General features: G+C 51.6%; 2 protein-coding genes across 2 annotated transcripts in view; one reads left to right on the top strand and one right to left on the bottom strand.

The window, feature by feature from the left end:
* MTHFD2 (methylenetetrahydrofolate dehydrogenase (NADP+ dependent) 2, methenyltetrahydrofolate cyclohydrolase) overlaps positions 1-9888 on the bottom strand; it is a 34338-nt gene that overhangs the window by 1117 nt on the left and 23333 nt on the right. Inside the window, exon 7 of the mRNA XM_014542257.1 lies at positions 6138-6145. The gene's annotated coding sequence lies outside the window, so the exon portion shown is untranslated. The remainder of the gene's footprint in view (positions 1-6137; positions 6146-9888) is intronic.
* SLC4A5 (solute carrier family 4 (sodium bicarbonate cotransporter), member 5) overlaps positions 1-9888 on the top strand; it is an 89395-nt gene that overhangs the window by 71372 nt on the left and 8135 nt on the right. Inside the window, exons 18-24 of the mRNA XM_005869430.2 lie at positions 50-250; positions 1928-2041; positions 3306-3467; positions 4719-4897; positions 6158-6230; positions 8300-8368; positions 9223-9396. Of these exons, the coding sequence (XP_005869492.1) occupies positions 50-250; positions 1928-2041; positions 3306-3467; positions 4719-4897; positions 6158-6230; positions 8300-8368; positions 9223-9396 (972 nt within the window). The remainder of the gene's footprint in view (positions 1-49; positions 251-1927; positions 2042-3305; positions 3468-4718; positions 4898-6157; positions 6231-8299; positions 8369-9222; positions 9397-9888) is intronic.

Genomic DNA, 9888 nt, shown 5'->3' with positions numbered 1-9888 from the left:
ACCCATGAGGATGGCCCTGACCCTTTCTCTCCTGTGCTTGGTCTCCAAGTACAACCCCCTTAACCTCACAGCGCTGGACTGGTCCCTGCTGAGCAAGAAGGAGTGTCTGAACTACGGTGGCCGCCTGCTCGGGAATTCCTGCCAGTTCATCCCAGACCTGGCACTCATGTCCTTCATCCTTTTCTTCGGGACGTACTCTATGACCCTGACCCTGAAAAAGTTCAAATTCAGCCGCTATTTTCCTACCAAGGTAAGCTCACCATGCAGTTAGAAGGGGACCTATAGTCAGACTATTCACAAGATCTCCCTGAAAAGATTCTGACCCGCTCGCAGGATGGACACATCAGCACTGGCTCACTGAGGTTTTTCAGGTTAACAGCGCAGACTTGGAGTCAGAGAGAACTGGGTCCCCTTGTTGTTAAGTACCCTTGATAACACTTGGTATTGTCAGACTTTTATCTTTAGCCTTTTTGGGTAGTAGTACCTCTGTGTTTTTTAAATGTCCATTTCTCTGATGTGTTGCAACTATCTTCTCACACTCTTTTATTGGCCTTTGTAACTTTCTTAATGATATCTTTTTATTAATAGAAATTATTAATTTTACTATAATCAAATATATCAAAATTTTCCTCGAGGAAAATATTGGACAGAAGATATTCTCTAATGTTATCTTCTAAAAGTTTTATTGTTTTCCTTTCATATTAGATCTACAATCTATCAGAATTGCTTTTGACATATAGTATGAAATAGTATTTCTTTGTTTTTGTATAGATCGCCTATTATTCCAGCACTTAAAAAAAATCTTCCTTTCCCCCACTGCTCTTCAATGCTTCCTTTGCCATTTATCAAATTTCACACATGATGGGGTCTATTTCTAGGTTCTTTATTCTGCTTCATTGGTTTATTTGTATGCCAATATCACAATCTTTACAATCTTATAATAAGTCTGTATATCTTACAGACCAACCTCTCCCTCTTTGACCCTTTTTTCAATAATGCCTTGGCCTTTTTCATTTCTAAATAAGTTTTAGAATCATCTTAAATTTCACCAAAATAAAAACTTATTGGAGTTTTGATAAGATTATATTGACTCTACATGTCAATTTTGGGGAAAATGACAACCTTCAAATTTTGAGTCTTCTGATCCATGAATATAGTATACCTCACCATTTATTAAGATCTTGGTGCTCTTCATAATGTTTTAAATTAATTACATATGTTATTTTAATATCCGTTTTAAAGGGGAGTAGGAGGTACAGGGAACGAATTCATTGTGCCATACGTAGCCTGCCCCTGCCCCTCCTAATTGCTTTCCCTATTGTTCTCTGGAAACTGCTGTCTCTGAAGAGATACAAAAAGGGTGACAGGGTAGCCGGTGGTGTGGAAGGGCGGTCAGAGGGCAGGGAGATGAAGTCCAGAGCCTGGCCTAGGATGGGCCTCCTGGAACAGAGGAGCAAGAGGCCATGGACTCTTAGTGGAAAGAAGGTCTGAGGGTAGCCAGGGGTCCGGGTGGCAGAGCAACAATCTGTCACACATTTTTAGGAGCTAAGGTTTTCTTCAGAGTTCAGCCGTTGTCCTTACCAGCACTGTTGGGTGACCCAGTTCAGTCTGTCACACCAAAAGATGTCAGCGACGGCTGCCATGCCATGTGCATAACAACAGTTCCCACCTGGACTAATAAATGCCAAGCCCTTGGAATGCATCATAGCTCACTTATGCCAATGAGGTAGGTGCTATCCTTATCCTCATTAAACAGATGAGGAAACCGAGGCTCTGAGAGTTGACATGCTTTCCCAAGATCACATAGCCAGTGAGGGCCGAGCCTAGGTCAAGCCCACGCTCGTAACTATCCTCCTCTTTGCTGCCTGGGAACTAGAGCCACCTGCAGGTGGGTGGCTATTTCAATCACTTGCTCATCTTTCTGCAGATCCGGGCCCTGGTAGCTGACTTTTCCATTGTCTTCTCCATCCTGTTGTTCTGTGGAATCGATGCCTGTTTCGGGCTGGAAACCCCCAAGCTGCATGTGCCCAGTGTCATCAAGGTTTGCTCTGGGCAGTAGCTCTGCTGCTTACCGGCCGTAGATCTGGTCCCCTCTACACTGATCCGACTGTCAGGACTCTCAGCCAAGTGACCCTGCGGGTTCTCTGCATGCTCCACCCTTCCTGTGCAGAACAGCCTCCCAGGGGAGATCCTTTGAGCTGACGGGTTGGGGCCATATTCACAACGAAACCCCACTGTTTCTCTGGAAACTGCTGTTTCCAGAGTGGGGAGGTGGTGGAATCTAGCTGAAGCCCTTGATTGCCACTTGAGGGCCTACAATTCCTTGACTCCTGGCAGTCTGCAAGCTTGGTCAGACGGGTTGGGGCCATATTCACAACGAAACCCCACTGTGTGGCCACAGGGTGGGGAGGTGATGGAGTCTAGCTGAAGCCCTTGATTGCCACTTGAGGGTGTATAATTCCCTGACTCCTGGCAGTCTGCAAGCTTGGTCGCCTGGGTTCTGTTGAAAATGACCCTTTAGAACAGTGATTCTCAAAGTGTGGTCCCAGACCTGCATCAGGAGAACCACTGCTTCACAAATCCCCCAGAGTCCACAGTTTGTGCCATTGCTTGTAGCTAAGCTTGAGTTCCCCTATCTCCCAAGGAGCACCCTCCTTCTGTACTGGGCTGGGAGGTACGGGTTCCAGAACTGGCCCTTCCTGACTTTGAGGGCTTGACCTTCCCAATATCACTTCAAGGTTCTCCTAGGGAGCTTAAGCGCAGCCCATAAAACTGGTGTTGGTCTTGAAAATCAAAGCACCTCTTTCTCTTAAGTAAAACAAAAAATAAACCACAGCATAGGTAACCCCTTATTCTCAATATGCATTGATGTTCAGTGCTTTACAGACAATTGTATACTAATGCTCCCCAGACAGGTGACTGGAAGGAGAGCATCAGGCAGTGGGCCCATCAAATTCTTTATTCTTGCCTGTTGGGCCTCATTTCTGCACCTTTTTAGTTTGCAATTAAGTGGTGGCTGCAAGCTCCCTCCCAATACCCTCTGCCTGTGCACCCCCCTGTTTCCTAACCAACCGGGGCAGCTGCCACAATGATCCCCTTGGTTCTGCAGACATGGGTCCTTCCCAAATCTGTCTGCCTCAGGCTCTCTTTATCCTAAAGTTGCAGGTGTCGATGTCTTTAAGGGAAAAGATTGCACTTGAAAAGAGCCCCAGGTGGAGGCAGGAAGGCGGGGAGAGGGGGGCCCTGGGTGGCAAGGGCACTGGGACAGGGAGAGAGGAAAGGGACCTCTCTCTTTGCTCCACTAGCCCACAAGGGCAGACCGAGGCTGGTTCGTGGCCCCTTTTGGGAAGAACCCATGGTGGGTGTACCCAGCGAGCATCCTGCCCGCCCTGCTGGTGACCATCCTGATATTCATGGACCAGCAGATCACAGCTGTCATCGTCAACCGGAAGGAAAACAAGCTGAGGGTAAGGCTGGTGCTAAGAGCAGGGGCACAACCTCCCTCATTCCACAAAGTCAAAAGGAACTAAGGAGGCAGATGGTGAATCTATCAAAATTCTGAGCCATTTCTGAAGCAATATATGAGGCCAGAAGACTGAGTTCTGGTGTGGGGGGAGAAATGGGACCTGCAAATGCAGTAAGGCCCCCACGGCCAGAGTGACTTGATCCAAAGACCAGGACCGAGTCCAGCGTGGGCCACTGGGCACCTTGCTTCTCCCAAGGAGACCCTCCAGCTCTGTGCCTCCTGACAGTGACCTTGGGAGTCAGAGCAGATCCTAACGGGATTTTGACCCAGAACCATGAGGCAGAGGAGCATCCTTAGCTCTTCTGGTTTCTGCAGTTCCCCACCCTGCCTCTGCCTCTGGGGAGATTCAGGCTACCCTCTCCCCCATCCCAATCTGGGCCACTCTAGGTTTGGTCTAGGGCAGTGATGACGAACCTTTTGAGCTCGGCGTGTCAGCATTTTGAAAAACCCTAACTTAACTCTGGTGCCGTGTCACATATAGACATTTTTTGATATTTGCAACCATAGTAAAACAAAGACTTATATTTTTGATATTTATTTTATATATTTAAATGCTATTTAACAAAGAAAAATCAACCAAAAAAATGAGTTCGCGTGTCACCTCTGACACGCATGTCATAGGTTCGCCATCACTGGTCTAGGGCCTGTCCCAGCCAGGGCCCCCATTCAGGAACTGCAGAGACATTGTGGCCACTGGTAGGAGCCCTTCTTCCCAAGGACCCAAGCCCAGGGCCTCTTCAAGTCTGAACGCCCCTCTCCTCCCTCACCTGTGCCCCTTCCCTGGCTCACCAAACCCTGAGGCTGATGAGGCCTGAGCACTGCAGGATGGCAGCCCCTCAGTGTTCCCTCTAGAACAGTGGTTCTCAACCTTCTGGCCCTTTAAATACAGTTCCTCATGTTGTGACCCAACCATAAAATTATTTTCGTTGCTACTTCATAACCGTAATGTTGCTACTGTTATGAATCGTCATGTAAATATCTGATACGCAGGATGGTCTTAGGCAACCCCTGTGAAAGGGTCGTTCGACCGCCAGAGGGGTCGCGACCCACAGGTTGAGAACCGCTGCTCTAGAAAGTCAAGGGGAGCCCTGAACCATGCTCCACCAAATGACTGCTTCGGGGAGACTTCTGTCTCACCCCCACCCTGTCAGCAACAGGCTCCTAGACAGCTTCTCCTCTCCTGCCCCTGCAGAAGGCTGCTGGCTACCACCTGGACCTGTTCTGGGTGGGCATCCTCATGGCGCTGTGCTCCTTCATGGGCCTCCCCTGGTACGTGGCGGCCACCGTCATCTCCATCGCCCACATCGACAGCCTCAAGATGGAAACGGAGACCAGTGCCCCAGGGGAGCAGCCCCAGTTCCTGGGGGTCAGGTAGGTGGGGCTCTGGGCCTGGGGACCCCCTGAGCAGGAGTGGTCAGTTTGGGGGAGGGGAAGCAGGTTTCTTTTACCATCAAGGTATTTGGGCAAAAGGGGCCCCTGCTCTGACAGCTCAGGAGCCACATGGAGAGCAGTGGTATTCCTGAAGGGAGGGGGGAGGGAGATGAAAATTCAGTTCTGAGTGATGCTTTTTGTCTCAGTGGATTCCAAGCACCACCATGGCCTGTATCCACACTCTCAGCTCTCGCCTATATGGGCCCCTCAAGAGCCCCACAGGCCACGTCTGACCTGTCCCTTTGTCTCCTCTCCAAGACACCCTGCCCTCACTGTCCCCCAAAGCCCTCCTGTGGGCTTGGGTCCTGCTCGATCTCCATTCCCTCAGAGAGCCTTCCGGACCGTCCCCACTCCTGGGCTGTGGCCTGTGGCCTGTGACCTCAGTTCCTCTCATGCCCATGTCAGGTCCCTGATCTGTTTCAGACACAGAAGCACACCCTCCCCCTCTGAGGTTCTCCGGGGTGAGCCCACCCCACACACTGGCCTTCTCAGAAGTGGCTGTCCTCAGAGCTTTCCCCACTGCCCCAGGAGACCCCACTTGCCTGGTCTGCCCAGAGTGAAACTTCTCTGGTCAGGGCAGGGTCCCCTCCCAGACCCCAGAGCCCCAGACAGTTGGGCCCAGAGCCCCCAGCTCCCACCTGCACCGTGTTTGGACCTGGGCACACGGGAACACCCACCTGTTCTCCCCCCCTTGGTCACACCCGCTCCGCCAGCAGCCAGGCCCCCTCCCTGCAATCCTCATTAGTCGTGCCCTACAAATGTGGGATCTTATTGTAGTCAAAGGGCAGAGGTAATAAGCACTTTATATCCCATTTCATTCTCACAACAACCAGCCCCCAGGTGGGTGCCATTATCTCTCTTCTGATGTGAAGACATTTAGGGCCCTGAAGCCACACAACTAGTAAGCGGCAGAGCCCGCCCAAGTCTATCAGGTTCAAGCACCCCCACTATTAGTCACTGCACTGGACAACCTCCCAAACACCCCTACAGAATACCCTCGCCTCTGCCGGGCTCCCTCTCTTCTCGTGTGTGTGCTCAGCTGGGCCTTGAGCAGCAGGCTTACACTCTGGAATGGGGGTGGGGGGGGGGGACAAGGCAGAGGCCAGGGCCTTGGCCATAACCTTGAGGTGCCCACAGAGGGTCATGGAATGGTCATGGAGCATCTCCCAGTCTACCTGACCATGTGCTCTTCTCTGCCAGGGAACAGAGAGTGACCGGCACCATCGTCTTCATCCTGACGGGAATCTCCGTCTTCCTGGCTCCTATCCTGAAGGTGAGGCCCTGTACCCTCCCCCAGGACCCTGTCTGCCTGCGAAACCACTGGCCTGATGCCCCAAAGGTGGGGCAGGGTCCCACATGGCCCCTAAAAAGGCAGGATTCTATTAGGCCTAAGAGATGTTTCATCATCATCATTGCTTTCTGGAAAATTGTATCAGCAGCAGCAGCAGTCGGCCTCGCTGTTCTACCCACCCCGCCCAGGGTCCACCGCACCTTTCTGTGAAACGCTTCCCTCAGAAAGTTCTGCCAAGGTCCAATCGCTTAGACCAGGAGCTTCCCGAGCTGGTTGTGTGTCCACGTTGCTGTGTTTTTGGCTCACGAGTGGCCTCCTTGCTTTAAAACTTGCAGGGAGGCTTCTCTACGTGATCGTGGGGCCTGTTTCCTGCGTGTCTGTCTCGCATGTATTGGGCACCTAAGTGACTTTTCCAACTCAGTCTGGAGCTCCTCTTGCTCATGTCCCTCCAGAGCAGCTGGAAGAGACGAAATCAAACGGGAGTCCCTTCGGAGCGTGTCCTCACTCTGAGATCCTGGGGGTTAGGACTTCACATGAATTTTGGGGACACGGTTCCTCCCATAACACCTATCAGTGGCCCTTTCCCATGATCATGGCCCACAAAGACTTTGCTGTCTTGAGTTCATCTTAGTTGTAGCTGCCCCAATCTTATGCAGATATTTCCCCCTGTGAATATCTCAGAACGACTCATTCAGGGTGACGGTGTGAAAAACATAAACGGAAGAGCCACGATGTTAATTGATTCCTTTGCCATGGAAAGTATTTCTAGCTTGAGAACTGGTGTTGTTCCTTTACATTTTTACCTTGTTTCATAATTTGGCAAACATCTCCCAAGCCGTGTACAAACGGAATGATGCCATGGCCCCACATTTCCTTTCTTTCAGCTCAAATGTCTTACGTTTACAGCATATGGGTCCAAGCCATGCTTTATGTTCATAAAATGAACACAGTCTAATTTCTTTTAAGAGAGAGGACGTTTGTTTGGCTAGATTTATTGACCTGCTGTAATAGTATCTAACTGTTGGGCATGGTACTGTGGTTCTCACACGTCATATGCTCCAACACGAAAACCCCGGGAGTGAAGCAGAGCAGCCTGGTTCACAGTGGCGAGCCGCATGTGCAGCTAAAGTGAAAGGAAAGTAGAAACACAGCTTAGAGAGACCGTGGAGAAATACCTCAAAAGGCTTCTAAAGAGTCATAATGATACTACAGGACAGTCCAATGATATGATCCCATTGTTGAAAAAGTAAGCACTCTACCTGTGAGCACTAATGGTGAGTTGGTGAATAGTGGTGGTTGGCATGTACATTGTTTTTCTTTTTGTTTCTTTCTTTCTTTCTTTTTTAATATCTTTTTGTTGATTTCAGAGTGGAAGGGAGAGGGAGAGAGAGCTAGAAACATCCATGATATGAGAGAATCATGGATTGGCTGCCTCCTGCAGGCTCCCGACTAGGGATCGAGCCCACAACTCGGGCATGTGCCCCAACCGGGAATCGAACCGTGACCTCCTGGTTCATAGGTAGACGGACGCTCAACCACTGAGCCATGCCGGCCAGGCTCTTCTTGTTTTCTTCATATGATTGTGTGTGATGCACGGATTTTGTTAGTCAGCAGGTACTTCCTGCTGATGTAGGTCTCTCACTAAAGGCCCCCAGCTCCCTACAAGCTGAGCAGCCCAGCTTTGGGCCCTCAGCTGGGCTGGAGGTGGGAAGGGACAGACAGGAATAAGCAGAGGCCTTTCTATGGAGCTTTCTCATGTTCCAGAAGCTACGTCTTCAGACACATGGCTCTCCAGGGCCTGAAGCAGGGGCCAGGCTGGGGGAGCACTGCACACTGGACTGGCCACCCAGCTAGAGAAGGCGGCAGAAGAGCCCCAGACCTGCTCTCAGACCCTCAGGTCCTCCAGACACCCAGCTCCTCTAGCCTGGGGGAAGCCGGGGCGGGCAGGCTGCCTCTGTGACCGGCAGACACTTTCATACAGAACAGGGCAGCCCACAGCCTGCCCCAGGCAGAGGCTCAGCCCAAAGCTCTGCTCCCCTCTCTCATTTCAGTACATCCCCATGCCCGTGCTGTACGGAGTCTTCCTCTACATGGGCGTGGCCTCCCTGAATGGCATCCAGGTAAGGCCCTCCCCGTAGGGTCAGCGCTCCGAGTCTGGGTCCGTGTCACCAAGACCCCAAGTGCTCGCTTTCCAAGTTCAATGAAATAATAGTAATAATAAGACTACCATTTACTATGTGACAAGTAAATAACTATACCGGGCACTTCATAGGTGTTATATAATTAAATCTGTAAAGGTAGGCCCTCTGATACTGATTTTATAGATGAGGCCCAGCATTCAAAACCCAGGTGGGGCTGACTCCAGGGAGCATTTCACTACACCTCTGACTTCTCTAGGGCAACTCTGGCAGAAGAACACACTTTGTTTCATTCTTTTTTTAATATATTTGTATTGATTTCAGAGAGGAAGGGAGCGGGAAGGAGGCCTAGAAACATCAATGATGAGAATCATTAATCAGGTGCCTACTGCTCGCCCCCTACTGGGGATGAGCCTGCAAGCTGGGCATGTGCCCTGACCGAGAATCAAACCCTGACCTCCTGGTTCATAGGTTGATGCTCAACCACTGAGCCACACCGGCCAGGCTTGTTTTGTTCTTTATTTACCATGATATACCACGATGTTTTGAATTACTTGTGTTGCAATTAAGTTGCATTTTCTTTGACTGTGGACGGTATTCATCTGTGGCCAGTTCCGGGACCCAGCCCTCACCCAGGGCCCAAGCCCTCCCCTGAGCTCTTGCTGTACAAGCTCTTGCTATTTGTCCTCCTATACTCAGTTCTCTCTGTGCGTCCTTAACGCCTGACCAAGGGCTCCCCTCTATGAGGCCCCACTGCAGCACCGCTTCCCCCACCCCAAGCCCCCAGCAGGGCTCCCAGGCCCCCCCTGCTGGCTGAGCCTCTGCCCCCTCGCCAGTTCTGGGAACGCTGCAAGCTCTTCCTGATGCCGGCCAAGCACCAGCCGGACCACGCCTTCCTGCGGCACGTGCCCCTGCGCCGGATCCACCTCTTCACTCTGGTGCAGATCCTCTGCCTGGCCGTGCTCTGGATCCTCAAGTCCACGGTGGCCGCCATCATCTTCCCGGTCATGGTGAGTGCGGTGGGGCTGGCTTCCCCTCCCGTTGGAGGTCCACTCTCGCTTTCTCCTCCCTGGTAGCCTGACTCTGGTCAGGCAGGCACAGAACAAGACTGGAGCTGTGAATCCAGGCCAGCTGGGGCGGGGCGGGTGGCGAGGAGGGCAGTGAAGGTGGTCTGTGCGGTGGTCAGACCCTGCAGTGACCATTCGCACTCCCACCTCTACTCCACTCAGGTGGCAGAGCTCAGCAAGAGTGCAAACGCCACCCAACCGCCCCCGCGCTGGGGCAGGATGGCGAAGCTGGGCAAATGTGACAAGGAGACGAAGGTCCCCGCTGCTGACATGCAAACCAAGTGCAGAAGTAGATCTTGCTAAATAGATACCCTTTTGCCCTGGCTGGTTTGGCTCAGTGGATAGAGCTCCGGCCTGTGGACCAAAGGGTCCCGGGTTTGATTCCGGTCAAGGGCATGCATCTCGGTTGCAGGACCCTCCCCAGCCTGGGCCCTG

Source organism: Myotis brandtii, unplaced genomic scaffold (genome assembly GCF_000412655.1).
Source record: "Myotis brandtii unplaced genomic scaffold, ASM41265v1 scaffold294, whole genome shotgun sequence".
Taxonomy (NCBI): Eukaryota; Metazoa; Chordata; class Mammalia; order Chiroptera; family Vespertilionidae; genus Myotis; species Myotis brandtii.
Note: the sequence above shows the minus strand (reverse complement) of the source record. Positions and strands in the feature narration are given on the sequence as shown.